Source organism: Lampris incognitus, chromosome 1, assembly GCF_029633865.1.
Source record: "Lampris incognitus isolate fLamInc1 chromosome 1, fLamInc1.hap2, whole genome shotgun sequence".
NCBI lineage: Eukaryota > Metazoa > Chordata > Actinopteri > Lampriformes > Lampridae > Lampris > Lampris incognitus.
In genome coordinates this window covers 138,597,652-138,623,479 of record NC_079211.1, presented here as the reverse complement: position 1 = coordinate 138,623,479, position 25,828 = coordinate 138,597,652, and the positions used below count along the sequence as shown (strand labels likewise).

General features: G+C 45.6%; 1 protein-coding gene across 1 annotated transcript in view; it reads left to right on the top strand.

The window, feature by feature from the left end:
* The window catches only part of kiaa0825 (KIAA0825 ortholog), a 67,827-nt gene that overhangs the window by 19,883 nt on the left and 22,116 nt on the right, over window positions 1-25,828 (top strand). Inside the window, exons 6-14 of the mRNA XM_056294183.1 lie at window positions 2,962-3,129; window positions 4,804-4,895; window positions 5,147-5,404; window positions 12,859-13,136; window positions 14,416-14,566; window positions 17,694-17,884; window positions 20,589-20,795; window positions 21,445-21,555; window positions 23,474-23,613. Coding sequence (XP_056150158.1) covers window positions 2,962-3,129; window positions 4,804-4,895; window positions 5,147-5,404; window positions 12,859-13,136; window positions 14,416-14,566; window positions 17,694-17,884; window positions 20,589-20,795; window positions 21,445-21,555; window positions 23,474-23,613 — 1,596 coding nt within the window. The remainder of the gene's footprint in view (window positions 1-2,961; window positions 3,130-4,803; window positions 4,896-5,146; window positions 5,405-12,858; window positions 13,137-14,415; window positions 14,567-17,693; window positions 17,885-20,588; window positions 20,796-21,444; window positions 21,556-23,473; window positions 23,614-25,828) is intronic.

Here is a 25,828-nt window from a genome sequence, read left to right as displayed (position 1 = left end):
TATTTTGAACTCGGGATATTTGTTTGCATTGACTTGTATGAGGTTGACCATGATACATAATGCTTCAAGAGTTGCCGCCCGAATGTTACTGAGTGTAATTATCTTGATTAGTATGACCTCATAATTTCATACGAAGTAGCTTTCTCCCTAAATCCCTTTTCTCGGCTCCTAATAACTATCCAACGCCACTCATTTTCTAACTAAAGCGATGCTAAATCCACAAGTCACACGCTGCGAACGCTTTCATTTTGTCCATTGTTATGTATGGAGATAACGTTAAAGCTCAACACATTCAAGCAGAAATGATGATGAGGTCTATTTTGAAGAAGAAGCTGCTCTGCTTTCAGCGCCAGCCTTCCATTATTGATTCTCCTTCCGTTGACCTTTGGTTCAACCCGGGTTGGCCGTTAGCACCTCCCCTCATCCTGTTCTATGGGACATGCTATGGACCATGCTGTATGACACACCTGGGTGCTTTTAAGCACACCCTTTCCATCAACCATCTACGAGAGCCTCCATTTGGCTTCCCTGTTGTGACAAAGGTATAATGAGGTTTAGATGGCCCTGTACTACGCTGCTATGGCTATAGGGCTATTTTGCTGGGGAGAGGGTTATAAATACCTATATAACGTGGGCTGTGGGGCTAGACGAAAGGTTCGGAGAGAGCACGGCTAAACCTCAAGGTCATGTTCTAAGACCTATTGTGTCAGTCAGAGAAGGAAGCCGTAATGGGGTAATGGGTAGGGGAATGACACGGGGAAAGGGATTGTAAAGAAAGAGATATAAAGAGGAAGCTATGGAAGAAGCGGTCAGATGAAGAAGTGGTGCTTCAAGGGGATGCTTTGCTCAAATGAACGCCCCACAGAACATTAAGGAGATGAGCTGGGTTGCAGAGGTGGTAGTTGTATTCAGCAGTGGTAGTATTCAGTAGTGGTTGTATGCAGCAGTGGTAGTATTCAGAAGTGGTAGTATTCAGTAGTGGTAGTATTCAGAAGTGGTAGTATTCAGCGTCTCCCCCTCTAATGTTACCTTCTAGATGGTTTACCCGAGTTGTTGACAACTTTCTTCTTTTTTTTTGTGGCTTTTTTCCCCCTCTTTTTTCCCCCAGTTGTACCCGTCCTATTACCCCACTTTTCCAAGCCATCCCGGTCACTGCTCCACCCCCTCCGCCGATCCGAGGAGGGCTGCAGTTATCACATGCCTCCTCCAATACATGTGGAGGACGTAGCGCGTGGAAAGATTGCACTATTCCCCCCAGTCCCCCCCCCCCCGAACAGGCGCCCTGACCGACCAGAGGAGGCGCTAGTGCAGTGACCAGGACACATACCCACATCCGGTTTCCCGCCCGCAGACAGGGCCAATTGTGTCTGTAGGGGGACGCCCGACCGAGCCGGAGGTAACACGGGGATTCGAACCGGCGATCCCCGTGTTGGTAAGCAACGCAATAGACCGCTGCAGTACCCGGATGTCTGACAACTTTCTTTTACCCCCCCCTCCCTTGTGTCAAGGCACGGAAACCTCTGTGTGGATTTGTTGGTGGCTTCGGAAATAAGGATGATTGGTGGTGTACGTGTGAATAATGTGCGAGCTGTAGAAGGAGGCGGGCACGTGTGTGTCAGATGGGTCACGCATGTGCACACGGAGTGTAAGGCATTCACTTTGGCGTGGGCTCCCACCGGACCCCTTTACTGAGGAGCCGCCGAGCTGTGGGCCCACGCAGCTTAATTACACACACACACATATACAAATGCTATGCTCCTCGACATGCGGTCTCAAACGTGCACACATGTACTCGTACACATAAATATATACATAGTATGCACACTTACAAATGTAAACACAAGTTGGAGGCCAGAATGTATTCCAAGGTGACTGCAGGGTCTGGGTAGCATGCTGGAAATTATGCAGCAAGACTGACATGTGCAAATGTACAGGTAGGTGAAAGAGTCCTCGAAAAAAAGTTATTTTTAACTTCCTGCATCACATGCACACACGCATGCACGCACACATGCACACATGCACGCACGCACACACACACACACACACACAGAGTTGAGACTCATGCATGATTAAGCAGGCGTTCCAGGGGACTGGCCTCACATTGTCAGATTTTCTTTAACAATATGGCAAAATTACATTAAGATCCAGAGGCAATAATGCCAAAATTATTAGAAAAAAAGAGACCCCTTCTTCTTTCTTTGCCTCTGAACGCTCAATCATCTCCGGGCTTTCAGAAACACCGCTAATGCCGAGCTGATCCATTCCCAAATGCCTTTGCAGCGGAGGAGCTCATTTAAGCGGACACACAAAAGTATTTGTGCATGTGTCTGGGAGTACAGCAACGCATCTCCTGGCCGCCCATTCTCCGGCTTAATGCGGAACATCCCCCGGGTGATGGCTTTGGCAGCCTCCAAAATGGGAAATCCATATTTGCCGAGGGGGTCATTGGCGGGTTAGGGGGAGAAAAGTTTTGTGCTTTGAGAAAGGGAGATGTGTGTGTGTGTGTGTGTGTGTGTGTGTGTGTGTGTGTGAGACTTCTGGGGGAAGTTTTGCATATTTTTTCCCCTCCTGCTTGTTTGTGCTCCGTATTGGGAAAATGTTGAATGGGTTGGTATTTATAAGAGGTGTCGCGCTCCACAGGGGTTGTGGAGAGGGTGTTTCCTGGTGAGTGTGTGCAGGTTTTGAGGTTAAGTCGAAAACCCGGGTCCATGAAATCATTCAGTGCTTGACTGAAATGTAGACTATGATGCATCTCTCTGTCTCTCTCTTTCTCTCTCATTTCTCTTTCAAAAGCATGCAGCATGCACGCTGTCATCCATATTCAAATATATACAGTATTTCCTTAATTTCTCTCCACATTTCTTTACTTTGATTTGTCTTTCCATCTTTCTTCTTTTTTTTTTTAACTCTTTTTAACTCTTTGTCTTCGATTTTTTTCCTCCCACTCAAATCTACACACAGCACCAATGGAGCTTCCCAAGAAAGCCAGGAGCTTCAATTTGACCTCCCACCAGCTGGGGGCGCTTACCCAGCTCGTCTGCACCCTGCTCGGGCTTGAAAGCAGCGTGGAAGAGCTGGCTGTTAACGTTGCTTTAATCAGACCTGCTGGGGAGACTCCCTGTGTGAAAGGTACCTCTGGCCCCATTGAGGCACACTCAACCATCATGATGTCACTCATAACTGAATCACAGCCTGACACGTGTGTCCACACGCGCACACACACAAACACACAGACACACACCCATGCACACTGAAATAGTTGTTCTTCCTTACATCAGGCAGCTCTGCAGACTGCCTCAACCAACTTCAGCAGACTTGTGAGTTATGCACGAGTTGTGAGTTATGTACATCAGAAGAAGTGTTATTTTAACAGGGAATTATCTCGAGTGTTATATAAGCCTTTAGTAGCCCTCTCTTCCCCCAGCTTTAAACTGCTGCTGCAGACAAGTTAAATGAAAGCTTTTGATGCGTAGACTAATTTCCATAAAGGTTACATTTACAAAAACAAGACTTGCAGAAAAGGCTCGATTTACAGAGCGGTAAACAGCCTTTAAAGGGCAGTTATCCAAATCATTAATTCCAAGCAATCAAACGACTTAATTACCAGAAATTCATCAGATGGGCTTAAAGGTCAAAAAGTGACATGGCTGCTGCTTCCTCCCTCCTCCGTTCCGCGTGGTCTTGTTCAGTTAAATTGCCTCGCCTGGGGTCTCACTCTTCCCCTGATTAGAGAACCGCGGCCTTGATGTTTGTGCCTTTTTAATTCCAGCCCTTCTCGTGCAGCCGTTTTTATCCCCCGCCACTCCCATAAGCACCACCCACCCACACACACACGCACACACATACATCAACAGCCCCACTGACCTGAAAGGATTACCCCATATATGGCTGACACTATCTGGGTTCACATCAAATCCAAGCGCTGTATTTAAACTCGCAAAGCCCACGCTGTTAGCATTGACTGCCTATTACCGCTCCCCGTGAGTCATGTTCAGTTATTTTCTGGTCACTTTGTCTGATTTGGGGTAATAGGGGGAGATTGGGAGAAATATGACCCACAACTTAGTCTGAATTATAAGCAGATGCTTTTATGTGACTGCGTTGGCCGTCCGTTTGGGCCTTCAGTGCATAACATATATATTTAGCATTATGGAAATGTCTGTGTTAAATAATTCATAGCTCTGAAAGATGCTATAGGCAACCACACAGCTTTTCATAATTCTCACGTTTATCTCCGATGCAGGTCTCTTTCATGGGCTAAAGTTCATGAACTCTTGGTTTCTCTGTGTTCATCTAAGCTTTGCAGCATTGCATTTAAATATTTTCCAGCAGATTTCTACTATTGTATTGCAGTATTTTATTGGGGTTTTTTTCTCCAAGATATATAATTAGATTAGGCGGCACAGTGGCGCAGTGGTTAGCGCGGTTGACTCACAACAAGAAGGTCCTGGGTTCGAGCCCCTGCCCCGGGGTAGTCCAATCTTGGGGGTTGTCCCGGATCGTCCTCTGCGTGGAGTTTGCATGTTCTCCCCGTGTCTGTGTAGGTTTCCTCCCACAGCCTAAAGACACGTAGTTCAGGTGAATCGGCCATACTAAATCGTCCCTAGGTGGGAATGTGTGTGTGTGTGTGGGGGGGGGCTGTGATGGCCTGGCAGCCTGTCCAGGGTGTCTCCCCGCCTGCTGCCCAATGACTGCTGGGATAAGCTCCAGCATCCCCGCGACCCCGGTTGGGATAAGTGGCTTGGATAATGGATAGATGGATTATAAGATTAACGTTGAAACAATAAACATTTAATTATTTAGGTATATTGAAAAAGACCAGAGAGGACTCGCCCGTGACTCCTACCGTGGATGGCAGTAAGATCACATCTGAAACACTCCTCCGTACTCCAGAGGTGAGACGAAAACATTGTTATGTCATTATTGTTCTCTGGTGAAATATGTAAATTACTTTATGAAGCTAATTTCAACTTTATGTATAACAAGAGCGAACCCCAGCTATTGACCACCCCTGGAATATGTAATCCAATTTCTGGCCTCTTTTCGTTTTACACAGATGCAAAAAAACAGCAGGTGCCATGACAAAGTCAACATTACATCATTATTCACACACGTAATAGTCTGCTCCTCTGTCTGTGGTTCACAGGTGCTGGCTGTTCATTTTGACTGGAGGTCAGCGTTTCGAGGGCTGGTCCCTCAGATGGCCCACTGTGTTAAAGTGGTGCTCGACGATGTCTGCACCAAGAGTCTACAGCACGAGGAGGTCCTACATGCTTCTGGAGGCACCCTCATCTCCTTGAGTACTACAGCTGGACATGCACCCATCAGCATCAGCAGCGATGCCCTCATAGGAGATTCCTCCCACCCTTGTTCAGACAGGGAGACGCCCACGATGGTTGCTGAGGTTGTCCCAGATGTAGAAATATGACATTTGTTTGAATGGGAGTTGGGCTTGGTATGGAGGTGTGTGTGTGTGTGTGTGTGTGTGTGTGTGTGTGTGTGTGTGTGTGTGTGTGTGAATGCAAGCCTGCTTGTGTGCATGTGTGTACATTTCTTTAACTTTTTCTATTTTTATGTGTGTACTCCCTTCTCCTCGAACTAGTCCCTTGTCAGTCACTACTCCCAGGTGTTGAACTGAAATACTGGAAATACTCGTCTCTGTCATCACTCGCTCTCTATTCATCCTTTCTTTTTCTCAAACTGCTTTTCTTTCTGTCTGCCTTGCACGCGTTGCTGCTACGTCTTCTCTTCATCCCATTTGCTCTTTCCAATTGTTCTCTCTCTTCACTTTCCAAGTCTTTCCAATTCATCGACTGTTAGTCACCGAAAACTTCCCCCTCACTTTCTATACAAACACACACACACACACAACTTCCTGTCCTTTATAAAACTTGCATGTCTTTTGTCTGTTGTTCACATATTTACTGGATTTTTACACACTTATTTTGCCTGTGCTCACACACACACTTCGGTGTAGTAATCTTAAGTGTATATATTGTGTTACATTTTACGTGTACCAGTTTGCAATTCAAATTTCTCCTGTATTACCATTCATTTGTGTTTGCTAAACAATGTAGGGCTTCACACCTCACCCAGACCCAGAGATACTAATGGGTTTACAGGAGCAGGTACAGAGCACTCCCTGCAGGAGAGGGTCTCAGTGGTTACGGCAGGGCAGAGTTAATGCCCAGGACCAGTCTGGCCCTGGGGAAAAACTCGGGAATCAGGAAAATTTATTTGTCATTTCATTTCATGCTCTTGCATATATGAAGTGAAATGACATATCGTTTCCCCCAGCCCACAGCAGTGCAACACAAAGACAAAAACACATCCAAACTTACCCAAACTACAAAAAAAAACTACAAAAAAGGGCATCTGGGTAGCGTGGCGGTCTAGTCCACTGCCTACCAACATGGGGATTGCTGGTTCAAATCCACGTGTTACCTCTGGCTTGGTCGGCGTCCCTACAGACACAATTGGTTGTATCTGTGGGTGGGAAGCCGGATGTGGGTATGTGTCCTGGGCGGTGCACTAGCGCCTCCTCTGGTCAGTCGGGGGTGCCTGTTTGGGGGGGGACTGGGGGGGATAGTGTGATCCTCCCACACGCTATGTTGGGTGGAGCAGTGACTGGGATGGCTCGGAAGAGTGGGGTAATTGGCCGGATACAATTGGGCAGAAAAAAAAAGGGGGGGGGATCCCCGCTCCCCAAAAAAGAACAACTACAAAACACATATCCAACATATCAACAAAAAAACAAAAAAAATTCACTGTCCAAGAGAGTGAATGTCGGGGTGACTGTTGGAACTGCCGGTCTGCATAGGCTAGAGTTAGCACATGGGCTAGCAGTTAGCAACTATATATACTATATATAATTACCCCCCACAGAATTTAACGGGGAAGGAAACACCCCCGAGAGAGGAGGAAGAAGTAAGGAAAGACAGAGAAAGAGAAGGAGCCGGAGAGGGGTGGGGGGAAGGGTAGAGAGTGTACAGAAGCAGGGTGAGAGGGAGATACAAAAAGGGCAGAGAGGAAAGCGGGATAAAAAGGAGAGATGGCGCACAAGAGACAGATAAGAAGAGAGGGCCTGGGAATAGGCAGGGAGTGTTGGAGTAAACACCAAGATTGACTTTGGTTCCATGACCAGTCAATTCTCGGGGGGGGCCGGAAGCCGTCTCTGATGTGAGAACTGACTTAGAGTCTCACTCTACAAAGCCTCTTCAACTTTTGGGGGTTTGGAGCACTACATCCTTTTTTTTTCAGTTTGAGCGGCATCACGTTGTCTTTTTTTTCTCTTCTTCATTTGCTCCCACTTCTCGTTTCCTCCCCAATTTACTTCTACCACCGCCTTTCCCGACTTGACCTCGTCAAACTACCCATCACTCCCTCTAATTCACTTTTGTCTGACTTCCTCTCCTCTCCTACCTCCTACTCCCCTCCGGACCATACTCTCGACATATCCTTATCATCGCCTCTCTACATGCCCCCCCCCCTGCCCCGCTCCTCCAGCCCTTTTACACTGACAGTATTTGTGGCTCTCGTTGCTAACGAGTGTCAGAATTTGTCTGCGCTCAGGACCTGTACAACATATTTATGTGTAGGTCAATGCTTCAAAGATGAGAGCCTTTCAACCCAAAGGTTATACATGCATGCATTTGCATTCAATAGTACCCAGCCAGAGAGGCGTCCAAGACCAAGCACATTGGATATCATATTTTTTTCCTCTATCCTTTTTTTTTCTTCCTTTTTTTGACAGCAGTGTTTGAGCAGAGAGCAAATTACTATACAAGACCTGAGCATTAAATATGGGCAGTTCAAAGACATTATGTTGGATCAATATTTCATTCATTTACATTCATGTGTTCATACCTCAACCCTTCGCTTTTTTTTCCTGCACGAGCCCACTTCACTGACTACATTACCATAGGCAATGGTGCCCCATGTCCATCAGAATAGTTGAGGGGTGTGCTGCCGTTGTTGTCGGTAAGGTGATATTGAATGACAGGTAATTCCTCATTCATACAGATTTTTGTGCAGGTCATTGTTTGTGACCTATTCTCCCATCAGTTAGCATATTATTTGTAGATATAACACTTTACGCCAATCAATGTAAGTGATTCTTACAACAGAGGTGTGTGTTTACTACCCAAATAGAGCACATCTTCATATTGTAAGCTATAATAGTGATCAGAATGTACCTTTTGTTTTGAGCTATAGGTGTATAACCAGGCACGCTGGCGCAGTGGTTAGTGCAGTCACCTCACAGCAAGAAGGTCCTGGGTTTGAGCCCCGGGGTAGTCCAACCTTGGGGGTCATCCCGGGGTCATCCTCTGTGTGGAGTTTGCAGGTTCTCCCCGTGTCTGCGTGGGTTTCCTCCGGGTGCTCCGGTTTCCTCCCACAGTCCAAAGGCATGCAGGTGAATCAGCCATACTAAATTGTCCAGAGGTGTGAATGTGTGTCGGCTCTGTGATGGCCTGGCGGTCTGTCCAGGGTGTCTCCTCGCCTGCCGCCCAGTGACTGCTGGGATAGGCTCCAGCATCCCCGTGACCCTGAGAGCAGGATAAGCGGTTTGGATAATGGATGGATGGATGGCTGTATAACCATGTACAGATTTTATGATCATAGAGCTTAGGTTGCTGGGTCAGCTACAAAGCAGCACCAAATCAATTAAGACTTAAATTAGGCTCATGAGCACTGTGGTAATTTAGCATGCACCACAGATATAATGGCACACACCCTCCTGCAGCTGGTTGAATTTTGCAGTCATTACTTGGGATCGAGGGTCCTTTCTGGTCTTCGGTTCATCTAACCCCAATGACAGCTGACTAAGAGTTGCAGACATGCATTTTCTGTATGCCATCTTCATCGAGGCCCCTGCCAGCTCTGTTCAGTATTAGTTTACGTATGTGTCATGGATATTCTGAATTCTATGCACAAACAGGCCTCCCTAGCACTTAAAAACTTTATACCATCTTACTCATCATGCTGCAGTAGTCCTGGTGGGTCCAGGGCTTTGATCTGTGCTAGTTAATGTTTCAGTCAGACCTCAACATGGATGGATGAGTGTGTGTGTGTGTTCGTTTGTCTTTGTGTACATCTCATTGAATGCCATTCAGTGAGAGCATGCTATGTGTGTGAGCATGTGTGTGCGTGTGCGTGTGTGTGTGAGTGTGAGTGTGAATACGGTATGATAGAGAGAAAGCATTTATATCTCTCTCTTACTTCTCGGGCCGCCAGATCACCTTGAGTGATATAGAGTGTTGTGTCTCTCTGTGTCTGCACAGATCGCCCTTAGCTCGCTCTCTCTCTCTCTCTCTCTCTCTCTCTCTCTCTCTCTCTCTCTCTCTCTCTCTCTCTCTCTCGCTCTCTCTCTCTCTCTCCCTCCCTCTCTCTCACACACACACACACACAGCTTAGCTCCTAATGACTACATGCAGTCAGATATTGACTTAATTGTCCAAACGGCCACTGTTCCCAGGCCTTTTTAGCCCCAATGGAGGCCCTTATGGAGAAAATAGTATAAAGAGATTGTGAAATTGTCAATCGTGTCCAAACATACAAAGGAGGATCTGACAGAATGTCGAACATCCTGGCAAGCCTCTACAGTACGTCAAGTAATGGAGTGTGTGAGTTTAGAATTACTCTTTGTTGAGTCAATATTCACAACGTGAATGGATGACTGATTGATTGATAAAGCTATTGAGTTTGCCGCGTTATGATGGAGAAAAAAGGAGGAGATTCTGATCTTTTCCTCCTACTGACCTAGCTTGGTAGCGCCTTTTGGAGTCAGGGGAATACTATATCGTTGTTCCTGACTGTGTTTTATGCCTTTTGAATCAGCCTGACTCGTAATTCAAACGTAAGGGTGTGTAAATTTGGGGCTGAACTCACACACATATGAGACTCCGGTACCTCCCTGATCCTTTCTCATTATTCTGAATTTGCTGTCAATAAGAAACACATGAGTCAGGTTGTACCCGTGGGGTGTGTGTGTGTGTGTGTGTGTGTGTGTGTGTGTGTGTGTGTGTGTGTGTGTGTGTGTGTGTGTGTGTGTGTGTGCGTGCGTGCGTGCGTGCGTGCGTGCGTGCGTGCGTGCGTGCGTGCGTGCGCGCGCGCAGTTGTGTATAGATGTTAACATGTATGTGTAACAGTGTGCTTCTCAGATTCCTACCGATTCCCAGGTTGTCAAAAAGAATAAAAAAGAAGAGGTTTCAGACATCCAGTTGCCTGCAGTGCTAGCTAAATGAAACATTTTATTTTCCCAAATACCCTGCAGTCAAGTTAAACATCTGTGATGTTTTAATCATTTATAAATTAAAATGTTATATTTCATATTGAAACAAAACTTTTACCTGCAGTGCTTAAATAGTGTTTTTGGGTACATTTCAACTTCACATATATTGACTTATCAAGCATTTCATAGATATATTGTTTATAATTACAGTATACATTGGACAGATACTAACAGCAGAGTGCCAATGTCCATGATGCTGAAGAGGGGCAGTGAGAAAAGGAGAAAGATAAAGAGAGGTATAGGGGGATGGTGTCTATTTGTTGATGAGGGCCAGAGGTGCCGATTGTTTGGAGTCCCTCCAGATATGTGGTGACCAGGCTGTGTGGGGGTTAGCAAAGATGTTGTCCACGCACTTGCAAGTGGCAGTTTACAGTTTAGCATTTGCAACCGATAATCCTTTTCACTGACTGGATGATCAATGCGCCATATTCCATGAACGGGGTTTTCCTGAAGGCTACCATCAATCATCTCCACCATCTTCAGAGCATTACACTGCAGGCTGTGGTGACTGCCTCAGGAAACCAAGTGTTCGACTCTGACTGTGTGCTGACTCATGGCCAATGCATGAAACCAGCCCGTGTTGCCTCCTCAGCAGACTTGGGGCCGTTGTTGTGAGGACTACAGCGGAGAGTCTATAGCCTTGTGGTTTGCCTGCTCCTAGTGACAGAGCAGCCGTGTATGCTGTGCCTTTTTGTTCAAAGTGAAGTGCAGGACCAAGTTGACCGCGTCATCCATCAGCCTGCAGGGGGAGGTCTTAAGAACCACATAGTCCATGAAAACGGTCTGTAGTCGCTTAGGCATGTGATCTTGAGCTTGTAACTAATAATACTTACGGTGCAGCAGGTGGGCACAGTGCAGAGGTCCACAGAGAATAGGGAGAAAGCCTGGTCAATGTGTACGCCCGTTGGGGTAAAGTAATGAGCAGGGGGTGCTTTTCAGAGTCATGCTTGGGGCTTCAGTGTAATCTTAAAATCGATTTTAAACTTCAAAGGTAACAAGTGAAGACATATCAGAGTTACACATGATTACAGTTGTTTGCACTGGTTAAAACCCTAGCTGTTGCATTTTGGATAATATTGAAAAACACAAGCAGATAAAAACATGGATGAATTTTCCTGGATTACTAAATGATTTAAAAAAAGTTAAACTTTGGAAATCATCCTCAAATGAAAGTTAAGATAACCACTTTTTTAGTGTGTATCATAGCTTATCTCATCTCATCTCATCTCATCTCATTTCATCATCAGCCGCTTCTCCGGGGTCGGGTCGCGGTGGCAGCAAGCTAAGTAGGGCACTCCAGACGCCCCTTTCCCCAGCAACACCCTCCAGCTCCTCCTGGGGAATCCCAAGGTATTCCCAGGCCAGATTGGACATTTAGTCCCTCCAGCGAGTTCTGGGTCTACCCTGGGGACTCCTCCCAGTTGGACTTACCCGGAAAACCTCCAAAGGACGGCGCCCAGGAGGCATCCTAATCAGATGCCCGAACCACCTCAACCAGCTCCTTTTGACGCGAAGGAGCAGTGGCTCTACTCCGAGCTCCCTCCGGATGTCCGAGCTCCTCACCCTATCTCTAAGGCTGAGCCCAGACACCCTACAGAGGAAACTCATTTCAGCCACTTGTATCCGTGATCTCACCCTTTCGGTCACTACCCAAAGCTCATGACCATAGGTGAGGGTTGGAACGAAGATTGACTGGTAAATTGGGAGCTTTGCCTTCTGGCTCAGCTCCCTCTTCACCACAACAGTCCAGTACAACATCTGCATTACTGCTGATGCTGCACCAATCCGTCTGTCAATCTCCCGCTCCATCCTACCCTCACCTTTGAACAAGACCCTGAGATACTTGAACTCCTTCACTTGAGGCAACAACTCATCCCCAACCCGGAGGGAGCAAGCCACCATTTTCCGTTAGAGAACCATGGCCTCAGACTTGGAGGTGCTGCCTCTCATCCCGGCCATTTCACACTCAGCTGCAAACCACCCCAGTGCACACCGGAGGTCATGTTCTGATGAAGCCAACAAAACCACATCATCTGCAAAGAGCAGAGATGCAATTCTGAGTTTCCCAAAACGGACACACTCCTCACCTTAGCTGTGCCTTGAGATCCTTTCCATTAATATCACAAGCAGAATCGGAGACAAGGGACAACCTTGGGGGGGGGGGGAAAGGGATGTGAAATTATCATAGATGAAGTTAGACAAAACCTGACAAAGGCTGAGTGTCAGCCATGATAAAGTTTTGTAACACCAGAATTCTTGAGACTTTCTTTTGCTTTTGCAAAGGCCAAAGGTGTCTGGGGTTGCAAATAATACTTATTTCTGATTTGTTTTCAGCAGCATCAGATTTTGCTTTTCTGTTTTAATAGTCTCTTTGAGAAAATAGACCAATAATTTACTCTACTCACTATAAGACCCTTGACCCTCTGATTGCTCTTCACCAACTTCCTATTGTTTACAACCAGTAAGATCTCCTTTTTCATGTTTTCTCCATCACCGTTATGCAATGATTTCCTCTCTGTTAACAACATCTTGTAATTACCTGTCTTATCTCTTCTTTCCCCGTTCAGTTCTGTGGCGTCATCATGGCAGAGGTGGACGCTCTGCTGCCCTTGGCATTAGCCTGCAGGGATGGCCCACTCCTGGAGGTGCGATCGAACTTTGTGGACGTGTGCGCCAAAGTAACAACTTCCATGCTGGTCCGTCTGGAGGAGAGGGCACTGGAGGTGCCATCCACTGCCCCCTTCAAGAACCTGCCGGCTCTACTTGCAACCTGTATTTATGTGCAACAAAAGCTGGAGCACTATCATGCCAGGCTGTGGAATTCAACAGCTACTGGGGCTAGAGTGTAAGTGGCTTGTGTGTGTATGTGTGTGTGTGTGTGTGTGTGTGTGTGTGTGTACGTGTGCGTGTGTGCATCTGTTGCTGTTGCCAAAGGGTTTTGGGAGGGGGGGGACGACATTATGCATGTGGGTGTTTTAGTTTCCTTTGCCTCTTGGAATGTATATTTGGACATGTGACTTTGTGTATCTCAAACGTAATAGAAAATCACATTTGCAACTCCCTACATTTCTTAATATTCATAATTTATTCAATTTTCATGATCCCTCTGACAGCCTATTGTTAATTTACAAAATGTTGCCGTCTATGAATACAAAGATTTACACTTTCCAAAACACAAAAGGAACAACGAAAATGCCTGATTTTTTTCCCCAGCTATGTTATTTGTTGAATTTATAGTTGCTTGTGTCATTTTTGAGTCAGTGAAATTGTGGCTGCTTTGCCAGAGGCACTAAAACATGATAATTGAGCCGTAAAAACCAATGAATGTCTGTGTGAGTGATACTGACTGGCTGCCCTATGCTGTGTAATGGGTGGCTTTATTGAAAAGCAGATGGCCCCTGACCAACAAAAGCCCCAAAGGTGAGCAAGGACAATCAAAGAGGGTGTGGTTCAGAGAGAGATAACCAGAAAGCTCGCCAAACTTTGTGTCAGCGTTAGAGAAGAAGAAGGAAAATGACAAAAAGTTTGAAATTCATAGGAACTTTTTGTTTTGAAGGAGGACGGATCCTTGAAGTGCAATATAGATGATTGGCATTTGGTAATCACATCCACATTGTGTCTACATCTGCTGACTTTATCTACCCCATAATACCACTTTAACCTCTGCTCTCCGTAGATCTGCTCTCAAGGTATCCCTGGTGCTCTTTCTGCCCTCATTGCCCCTATTGCCCCACCTCTGTCCCCCCGCCCCCGCTCCCCTCCACCTGCACCTGCACTGTGACCCCTTCAGTCATAAACCACTTCCCTCGCTCCACAATCACCAATTCCCTGGTCTTAAACTGCCGGCACCCCTGTTAAACTACTGGCTCTTTCTGGAAAGTATCAACATAAAGGTCTACCGAAGGGATATTAAATGTCACACTGAACTTTAAGATAAAGCATCTATTCTTTCATCTCATCATTTACCCCACTGTTGCATGATGGCTTCCTGCATAAAGGCAATTGTGCATCCTAAATATATTATTCCCACTCGAACTCGTGGCACTGTTGTGCAATTTCTTTATTCTGAACTTTTTTTTTACCCTATATCAACCATAAGGTTTGCTTTCTGCCTGCTTGCCCAGACCCCTGACCCTTCTGCCCATCCAGAAGTATCAAGAGATGACAGAGGCCTTGAGAGACCAGCTGACGGGCTACTGTGTCCGGGTTTGTTCAACCAGCATCCTTCATGATGCAGAAAGCCATCACTGGATGGACCCGAAACCCTTTTATGAGGTAAAGTGTCCCCATACTGGTCCTAAAACAGTCTACCAGGTAAACTTCACCTGTTAACCAAAACTGTTATGAGGTTAAATGTACTGTGTCATCCTATGATTCCCGGCAGCATTTTTTTAATTGATTTTAGTCAAATTTGGTATTCTAAATCATTCCACAACCATAGGCAATGTCTGTCATCCCAAAACCATTCTGTGAGGTTAAATCTGAATAATTACTTGCAGCTGTAATACATAGAGCTCTAGAACGACCGGGACTTCACTCCTACCTAAAACGACCATGGGCGTTCAAAATGACCGCTGGTTTTTAACTCTATATTCTGTCAAGATTAATACCCAATTGAGATATTCATGCATTGCATATGTTAGTATGTCTGTTAGGAAATGACTGACACCAAAATTAAAATTTTAACAACTTTTAATACTATTTTTCAAATAATTTAACATGGCTGCTGTCCAACGCCTGTAAATACTGCAACGCCTCAGTGGTAGTCATGGTGCGTCTGTAACCAGATATGTTGGCAATAATTTAGTTCAGACTATTTCTCTGCACTGGAGAATGCTAGTGTGTTTGTAGGACAGAGCAATGAACTTCACGAAGGAAATGACACGACCAACACACGTTATAAATAGTGACAGGGCGCGCACGGTCACGTGCAAATTACGTGTCATTTTGATGGCTCATGGTCGTTTTAGGTAGAGCTTATCGTAACTTTTTTTGTACAATTAATCTAAAACTCATTTTAATGCAAAATATGCAATTTTAGGAGCATTCAGGGAGCGGCAGGTCTGTATCTTCTTTTTTTTCCCACAAAGTTATTAAACTTTGAAAATACAAAATGGTCAAAATGACAGCCTTGGTCGTTCTAGTGAACCCTAGTCTATTTTTACACCCGGTGAGTTAAATGAATGTCCAAAGACTGGTATATAATGGACTATTCTCAATTACCACAAATTACCAGACAGTTTTCAGGTTGTGTACTAGCTAACTTTTACCACAAAGCTTCAAATACCGTCAATGGAGTTTATATCCATTATCTTCTACTGTATTTGTCAAATAGTTGTCTTTTCTAAAAACTGTTCCAAACGGTATTAAAATGAGAGGGGGAAAAAAGCCATTGTTGATTTACTTTTTTACCTTTTTTTTTTTTTTAACAGTAAGTAAAAAACAATTTCAAATACTGCACATCTTTGCTGACTTGTTCTGTCGGTTTTCAGGAACTCTAAGAATTAAACCTGGGAGCTTTATTGTTTCTTGTTCTCCATCTCACAATACACCTTTACCTCCCACTCCTTCTCTCCTCGAACCTGACTTTCTAATCTGAGCTCCCTGCGAACATCTGTGGCTTCCATGCTGCCCCGGGGGCTCCGGGGATTCAGCTGTCTGAAGTCTGCAGTCTACACTGGGACTGTCTGGAAACAGCATAGGGCCCCTGGAACTCCCCTACCTTCATGCCCTTAAACCAAACTACCCGCCCCCCTCTCTTATTCTGCCTCACTTTTGCCTTTTTTGGGTTTTTTTTCCCTTTGTTCTTCCCTCCTTCCTTGGGTCAATGGGGTCAGACAGACCTGCTGTGCACAGGTGTGTGTGTGTGTGTGTGTGTGTGTGTGTGTGTGTGTGTGTGTGTGTGTGTGTGTGTGTGTGTGTGTGTGTGTGTGTGTGTGTGTGTGTGTGAATTCGAACATGTCAGTGTTTATGGTAATGCATGGTTGTGTCTTTGTATGTGTGTATTAATTCTTTCTCGGTCTTTGTTGTGTAAATGGAGTCCAGCTGTTTTAAGGGGTTGTCATTCAGGCATGTCTGTTCGGTTCTCTGGTGCAGAGTCCCGCAATCTTGGCAATGACAGCCTACTTCGGTTCATTTGAACTGGGTACTGCGTGTCCGGACCCGGTTTCTCTCGCTCCCTTTCTATTGTAAATGTACGATTTTTTTTTTTTGGCAAGGTATAGCTCAAATACTCCTACTACAAGCAAGTTAACATCTAAACATAGCTATGCTTTCTGTCCATCATGCAGTTTGCTGGGTTTTTTTTTAAGAAATTAATTTCAATCAAATTTTGGGGGTGGGTAATTTCCTGGCGTTGATGCTGTTCTCTTGAGAGGATATCATAATTACAAGGGCATAAATTGTTAATGACATTTTTTTGCAGAGCATTTAAGACGGGGGACATTTAAAAAGAAACTGCAATAGTTGAGTTGTTGCTGCTCTTGGTTTGGAGCCGAGGTCCAGATTGGCCCTTCTCTCCGGAAGCGGAAGAGGCACCAATCCTTAAATGACTGGCTGTGGGCTGGAGAGGGAGGGAAAGGAAGGAGAGAGTGGGAGAAACAGTTAGATTAGGTGAGGTGGGAAAGAAGCGGGGGGTTAGAGGAATGATGAGTATGAAGATGGGAGTAAGTTAATAGGGAGCTTTGGTTGTGTCAGTGTGCAGCTCTCAGAAACTATTTTTTTGGAGGAGCTCGCTGGAGGTTGAACATGGAGACTAATGAACCACATGTTCGAAAACTTTGGGGTGCCAAGATATCTTCCTCTCTCTCTCATTCAATGAAGTTTTAGACTCATCTTCTACTTGTTAGTCTGTGTGTGTGTGTGTGTGTGTGTGTGTGTGTGTGTGTGTGTGCATGTTTGCGTGCGTGCGTGGTGGGCGTGTGTGTGCACGCTTGCGTGCATATAAGTGCTCGTGTTTGCCATGATGTCTTCCCCAGATCAGGACTTTAAAGCAGTATAAAATCCCAGCGGGTGAGGAGCCCAGGTGCAGAGTGCAGGTGGCGTGACCGCCGAGACATCCTGGTGTTGACAGACCTGTCTCTGTCTCACTTCTCCTCTGCTTCATTTCTCTCTCTCTCTCTCTCTCTCTCTCTCTCTCTCTCTCTCTCTCTCTCTCTCCTTCTCTCTCTCTCTCTCTCTCTCTCTCTCTCTCTCTCTCTCTCTCCCTCTCGCTCTCTCTCTCTCTCTGTCTTACTATTTTTATCTCTTCCTTCCCCTCCATGTAATCTGTGTGTTTTTACTTTACTTTCAGACTCCATATCATAACATATCTTTATAAAAACCTCTTCCTCTCCTCTCCCCCTCTCTCTTTCCTGCCACCCCACTTCTATGCACCCCCACCTCCCCCATTTTGCATCCGCAGGGCGAGCGCTGTTCTTTCTCGGTGCAGATGTGGTTCTACTTCCTGTGTGGGCTGCGTAGTGACCTGTGGACGGTCCTTCCAGCAGAGCTGGCCAAAGAGGTTCTGGCCCAGGTGCTGTGTGAGACCCTACAGCTGCTGGTGCGAAGATATGCCAGTGTCCAGCCTTCGTACAAGAGACACCAGCAAATTAGGTATAAATGGCATTGGTTCCGGGACAGCTACATTTTGAGAAATGTCAATTCTCTGAGGGAAACAGGCCAATGACAAAATTAAAGCTGAAATATGTGATTTTTCTCCGTTGATAAATAGTTATTTTATCCATCTGGACCATGGAGTCAGGTAGCATGATCCTAGCCGGCATCTTTAACATGGTTAGAAATACACACTACATGATATAATACACGATATACAGCTGTCAAAAATGTATTTATTTATTTATGTTATTTCTCCCCCTTTTCACCTAAATTTTACTTGGCCAATTACCCCACTCTTCCGAGCCATCCCGGTCGCTGCTCCACCCCCTCTGCCGATCCGGGGAGGGCTGCAGACTACCACATGCCTCCTCCAATACATGTGGAGTCGCCAGCCGCTTCTTTTCACCTGACAGTGAGGAGTTTCGGCAGGGGGACGTCGCATGTGGGAGGGTCACGCTAATCCCCTCCAGTTCCCCCTCCCCCCAAACAGGCACCCTGGCCAGCCAGAGGAGGCGCTAGTGCAGCGACTAGTACACACACCCACATCCGGCTTCCCACCCACAGACGCGGCCAATTATGTCTGTAGGGACGCCTGACCAAGCTGGAGGTAACACGGGGATTCGAACCGGCGATCCCCATGTTGGTAGACAATGGAAGAGACCGCCACACCTCCCGGACCCCCCCGCTGTCAAAAATTTAGACTGGATAGGATCAACACTGGAGCAACAGCAAACATGCTCCTACTCAAGTAGGAAAAAGGATCAAAAGGTGATGACACTGTGGTGGTGCCTCTGTCAGACAGGTAGTCTACCAATTCTACATTCAAGATGAACTAACAACAATGTTCCCATATACAGTTAGTATGCAATACATTGGATTGCCTGAATTAACTTTGGTCCGAGGATGAAATTTTTACAAGAGTGGGAACCGTTTACTGATGAGCTGATGGCACACAGCCGACAATGGCTGCTTCTGTGTTTTTAGTTCTCGGTGCCGGAGGGAGGAACATATTGAACAGCTTTAAATACCGATATAGGCACTCATGAAAAATAGGCCCATAGCCCAGTTTTGACCCTTACTGACAAAATGAGAAGCAATTTCATGCATTATGATTTAGTATGAGAATCAATTTTGATATTATTTGATGGAAGTATTTTGGTCATCTGGTGATAGTCTACTTCAGGAATCAGGAACAATGTATTGTCATTCCTTTCATGTACTTGCATACACAGTCCAAAAATTCCACTGTCCAGAGAACGAACCCTAGCCAGGATGACTGTTGGAACCACCAGTCTGCATGGGCTAGCAGTTAGCTTAGCCTGCCCTGCTTCCGCGTCCTGTCGGACCACCCTCGGTGTTAACTCCTCGGCCACAGCTCCGGTCAGGGACGTGGTCCCTGGTTCAGAACGTACCAGCAGTTTAAAAGGGTGATAGTTTCAAGCCTCACATGGTAGATACCATTGTATTAATGGGATCCTGCAAAGGTAAATAGTTTTTTCATCTTAAAAATCAACCGTGGATGATTGATCATTGTATTTCGATACGTTGTCCAGCCATATGTGACTCATCTTTGAGAGATACAGTTGAGCTTTATTTTAGAAATAGTACTGTGTCTCTTTTGTGGAAAATTTACATAAGATTGCATTATAATACACTAATACTTAAATTATAAGACCAGACTTTTTTTAAGGTTCATTTTTTAGACCTGTAATTTTCTGACCTGTCCTTGACAAAGCACTGTGCAGTTTTAGGTTTGCTGTCCCTCAGCAATCTCGGATCCCCTCCTCTTGCTACTTTCCCTGCTCTGCCCAGCTCCTATGAGACCAGCAGTGGTCTGCACATAGTATTAACACATAATGAACCCACCCACAGCACAGGCTCAGGGCTCGCCTGTTCCCCTTTCTATCTGGGTGTATTCTTGTCTTGATCACTGGACGGTGACAAGGGGGACCGTGTACTGAGTAAATACAGAATCCATATACTGCACAGTATGATGTCAACAATGAACCTGGTTTGTGTTTCCTGGAGATGTGTGTTTGCACACATGGACACTTGTGTAGTCATGCTCTGTAAAGTGTAAGGCTATGATAAGCAGATGGGTCTTCCAAACTAACCCGAGCCTCCTAGGTATATAATCCCCATTTGAGTACTCATAAACTTCCTCGGGTCTTCAGTGTGTCTCTGAAGACAGTGTTGGCTACAAAGGGCGAAAAGAGAGAAGAGCAAGGATGAGGAGATGAAAGATGATAAGCAGCTCTCCACAACCAATTGAGGAAACAGATTTATGTGCATTTAAACGCAGAAGAAATGACTTTTATGGTGAAATTGAAAGCCAACAGTACCTCAACTTTCCAACTGTAAACTTACCGGGAGGTTCCACTATCTGACCGGCCAGCTGATGATGTTGTTATGTGTTGATGTCATGGTATTTCAGTCTTTGGAGACAAAGATGCTCGCTCTCTCTCTCTCTCTCTCTCACTCACTCACTCACTCTCTCTCTCTCTTTCTCTCTCTCTCTCTCTCTCTCTCTCTCTCTCTCTCTCTCGCTCTGCCTGCTCCTGTCTTCTTTTCTTTCTTACATGTTTCTTTTCTCCCCAGGCTCTCTTCCTAAATCATCTTTCTATCTCCCCTCCCAACTTGTGTTTTCTGTTCTCTTGCATATTATTGTCATTAACTGTCTCTCCTTACTGTGTGTTCCCAGATGTGACATCACAGCCGTGTTACTGTATGTGGAGCAGCTGATGTGGAGTGTGTGTGACAGTGCTGAGGCCTTGGTGCATTCCAGCTGTTCCTCGTCAGCCCTCATCATGGCAGAGGGGTGTGACTGGTCATCTCAAATTCACAGCTTATGTGACCAGCTCCTCACTGTCATGGTCATTGTTACAGCACCCCTTCCTATGCTGCATGGGTTAGTACTTGTTTTTTATCAATCCAAATTGCTATTTATTTTATTTGAATGCTTATTTATAACACCACACACCATAGCGATAGGTTATATAATAGGGTGGCACGTTGGCGCAGAGGGCAGCACGATGGCGCAGTTAGCTTGGTCGACTCACAGCAAGAAGGTCATGGGTTCGAGGCCCGGGGGGTCCAACCAACCCTGGGGGTCCCGGGTCGTTCTCTGTGTGGAGTTTGCATGTTCTCCCCATGTCTGTGTGGGTTTCCTCCGGGTGATCCGGTTTCCTCCCACAGTCCAAAGACATTTAGGGCAGGTGAATCGGCCATACTAAATTGTCCCTAGGTGTGACTGTGTGTCTGTGTGTGTGTCTGTGTGTGTGGGCGGGCCCTGTGACGGACTGGTGGCCTGTCCAGGGTGTCTCCCTGCCTGCCGCCCAGTGACTGCTGGGATAGGCTTCAGCATCCCTGTGACCGTGAGTAAGGATAAGCGGTTTGGATAATGGATGAATGAACGCCATAACCACAAGTTCTGTACAAGATGGTGTAACTGTTATCTTGGAGCACACAGTCTGAATCTCATAGATCTGATAAGTCCAGCACTCATACATAGTGCTTAAATTTGGTTTTGTGTTGTAATGCCTTGATCTGTTTGTTAGAACATTTTTGAGTAGTCCGGTGAGAGATCCCATGCAATACCAGCTTGGCAGCAATGGCAAGCGCTGGATTAACGCCATCAATCCGGACCTGTTCACAGAACAGTCCATTCAGTAGGTAACAAACAATCACAAATGTACATTGGTGCACACACACACACACACACACACACACACACACACACACACGCACACACGCACGCACGCACGCACACAAAGTTGTGGTATGCTAAATTATCACACTCACCTCCTTCCACTGCACAGAGAACCATATGTGTGTCCTGAGTTAGGGCCGTACCTGTAGATACATATATGACCATACTAGGCCATTTCTGAGGGCTTCAGTCCAGAGTGGCTGTGGTAATGCAAGACAGATGCAAGGAGAGAAAGAAAGAGAGAGAGAAAGAAACTAAAAACGAGACATAAAGAGAAAGAAGGAAAGTGAGAAGAAGTAGTAAAGTAAAAAGTGAATGCAACTTCTGATTTTGTTTATGTTGATTGTTGCTGAGGGTTTAACATGCAGGTTGTCAACACAGAACACAGAGCTCTGAAGTGTGTGTGTGTGTGTGTGTGTGTGTGCATGTTTGTATGCGTGCATGCTAGTATATGGAAACTGTTGTGACTTAGAGAGGTGCAGTCAATCATTTCCCACCCTCGCCCTGACTCCCCCCCCTCCCTCCTCCCATCCCCCTCTCAGCCAGGGGTGATGTCATTGCGTACTGATGGAACACAAATCAAACACCCCCGCCCCCTCCCCCTGTCGCTCCTAAACCCAAGTCAGGGAGAACTGAAATTAGTTTACTTTTTATGACCTCTTTATTTCTTTGCTCCCACCTCCCCTGTGCGTTTGAGGGGGTCAGGGGGGGCTTTACTAGTGGCCCCCGGCCAGACCCACAGGTCCTAATCCCGGACTTGGCCCCTGTAGCACCAGATCTCTCCCCAGCTCATTAAAATAAAACCCATTGTTATGGTTATTGAATAAAACAATAATAAGATCACCAGGCATGTAAATAAATCAACAAGCATTACAGGCTATAAAGAGGAACCCAGCGTCCCAAGTTATGATTTCTGGGTATATGTGTGAGTGCCTGTGTGCAAGTGTGAGCACATGAGCATGCCTGTGTGTGTGAGTGTGTGTGTGTGTCTTGGTTCTGCTAGCTGACCCTGCGCTGTAGCTGGGTAGATTTATCAGAGCAGTTAAAAGAGGATTTCTTCTGGATTTGCAGTCCCAGTGACATCATAAATTGCACTGTCAGGTCGAGGCATAGTGTTCCTCAGTCAAGCAGCGGGGTGCACCACGCTCGGGCTTTCTGGCTCAAATGGAATGGCTAATACCCAGGGCTAGGCAGCCGCCCCCCTGTACAGCAGCCCTCCTCGCTCTCCTTTCAGACACACTCTGTCCATTCCTTTCCATTAGATTTTATTGAGATGTATAAAGTAACATGCAGACACGTGCGTGTCACCGCACTCAAATATAAGCACACACAAGCACTAGAGTGCACATTCATGCGTACCCGCACTAGCTCACACGGATATACAAATGCACGCACAAACACACACATGCTCGCTCACGCCCTCACACACCCACACTTCAAGGATACGGCTCATTACCCACAGCTGGCTGCAGCCTTTTGGTTATACAAAAGATGTTGGAGGGGGGTACTGCTGTATATTCATGTATTTGGCTTCCTCCCAAATGTTAATTTGCTTTTAGCTGGCCAAGATTAGAGCTAATTCCTTCCCGGTGCACTCTATAAGTAAGCGAGCATGAAGGCATTTGCAGACTAAGCTTATATAGAGAGTGAGTGACACTGAAGGCAGTTACAGCATAAACATATTAACATCGCCCCCCCCCCCAGATTGACCACAAGAAGGATGCTGATTTCTGTGATTTCTGTCTCTTGTCTTTTAGCTGTGCTGTTTTATTTCCTCCTTTCCTTCCCCCTGTTGTCTCTTGCTAAATGGACTGCTATCTATACACTCACCTGACACTGCAGAACTGTCAACTGTGTTTTCCTTCTCTTGCACACAGAGAGGGCCTGACGGGCCGGGCAGCCACTCAATGTCATCTGAGGCTGCTGACCTCTGACCCCGGAAGCAGTCCCAGGTTGCTGTTGCGATTACTGTTGGACGGAGACTGTCACCTGCCCAAAATACTCCTGGAAAACTCCCGTAAGTCTGCTGTCGCTGGGATGGATGCATGAGTTTGTGTTCGGAGATGTGGAGCATGTGTACATAAGAAACGGAGCCATAAAAACAAAAAAATAGCTTGGACGCTCCCTTTGTGTTGCATGTTTGTAAGTTATTTTTGTGTGTGCATACGTGTTTATTTGTATGTGGAAATGGGCAGTGCATCTTTCTCTTTCTTTGCCTGTCAATCATGTTAAAAAAGGCTATCATACTTGAATCTGAACAGACATTGTAATTGAGATGTTCTTATCTCTCCATGACTTTTCCTAAATATTCTAGAATAAATCGAGATGTCAATATTCGCCGAACAAAATACTTTAAAAACAAAAAGTTTATTGGCATTTACAATTTTAACATATTAAACAAGTCACATATTGAGTAATTTCACACAATAAACCCCTCACCTCCCCCACTCGACATTCCCAGAGCCTCAAGGAGAAATACAAATTAAAGAAATAATGAAATTACATACAATTAAATGGAACACAAAAAAAAAAACAAAAAAAAAGGTCAAGAAAAATAGATAATCAGAATGGTTCACCTAGACACAAAAAAAATCTCTCGGTTTATAGTCTGTACTAGTTGGGCCGTTCCTGACTCGAGTCAGGAGGCATCCCAGTCTGTTATACTGGTTATAGTGTCAAAGTAAGTCAGAAAAGACATCCAGACTTTCTTGAACTTGTCCCTGTTACCTCTTAAGGTAAATTTGATCTTTTCCAACTTGAGATAATACATAATATCCCTGAATCTGACATGGGATGGAGGTCTTGGAACAAAATACTTTTTATTTGAAAACTAAGCTGCCAGGCTTGTCTCTCCCTCTCATGCTACAAACAGTTGGTCATCTGTTGAATCAATACACACCATCAAATCTCCATCAAAGCTTTTTTTTTGGGGGGGGGGGTTCCCCCCTTTTTCTTCCCAATTGAATCCAGCCAATTATCCCACTCTTCCGAGTCATCCCGGTCGCTGCTCCACCCCCTCTGCCGATCTGCGGAGGGCTAAAGACTACCACATGCCTCCTCTGATACATTGTGGAGTCGCCAGTCGCTTTTTTTCACCTGACATTGAGGAGTTTCACCGGGGGGATGTAGCACGTGGGAGGATCACGCTGTTCCCCCCCAGTACCCACTCCCCCTCGAACAGGCACCCCGACCGACTGACCCCCTCCCCCCGGAACAGGTGCCCCGACCGGCCAGAGGAGGCGCTAGTGCAGCGACCAGGACATATACCCACATTCGGCTTCCCACCCGCAGACACAGCCAGTTGTGTCTGTAGGGACACTTGACCAAGCTGGAGGTAACACGGGGATTCGAACCGGTGATCTCTGTGTTGGTAGACAATGGAATAGACCGCCATGCTACCCGGACGCCCCATCAAAGCTTTCTTCACATGTATGGTTACTCACGAGCCCCCAGAACTATATCACGTGATGAGGATGATAATGAAAGATGAATAGGGATGTCAAGTTTAGGAAACTGAATGAGACTTGACTAAGTAGGCAACACAAAATCTGGTAAACTGCCTTTCATGAAAAATCTGTATGGAGCTTGTAGGTCAGTCTCCTTACACAAAACACTTATATACATGACAGTTTTTTTGATTTTGCAACTTGGACATGTAGATTCACACTACCCAGCCATCACCTCAGGGTGGACGTCACAATGTCAGGCAAATAGACAAGCAATAAGGCAATAAACAACTGCTTGAAAATAAATATCTGTGAGTAGAACTTGTGCATGAATATGAAAACTATGTTTTAGACTTGGTTGGAGGAATAAAGTGAACTAGGAGTCGGTATTTACACTATACCCTGTATTAAGTACTCCAAGCTTTCGATGAAGGATTTTGTGAATCAGTACAATATGCTACATTTGCCCCATTTTATTCTAGGTTTTATGATATATGAATTGATAACATTTATTTTACTAGGCAACAATTGATACTATGAACATCTGAGCTGTAATGCTAGCTATGCGTGACCTGATACTTCTGATCATCACTTCGACACAGCACAGAATTTCTGGTGTAAACATATATACACTGATGAGCCAAAGCATTATGACCACTCACAGACAAACCCAATAACGTTGGACATCTCCAAACAAGGGCACATGTCAAGGTTTTGGGTAGATTAGATGGTAAGCGAACAATCAGTTCTCGTAGTCAACGTGTTGGATGCAGGAGAAATGGACAG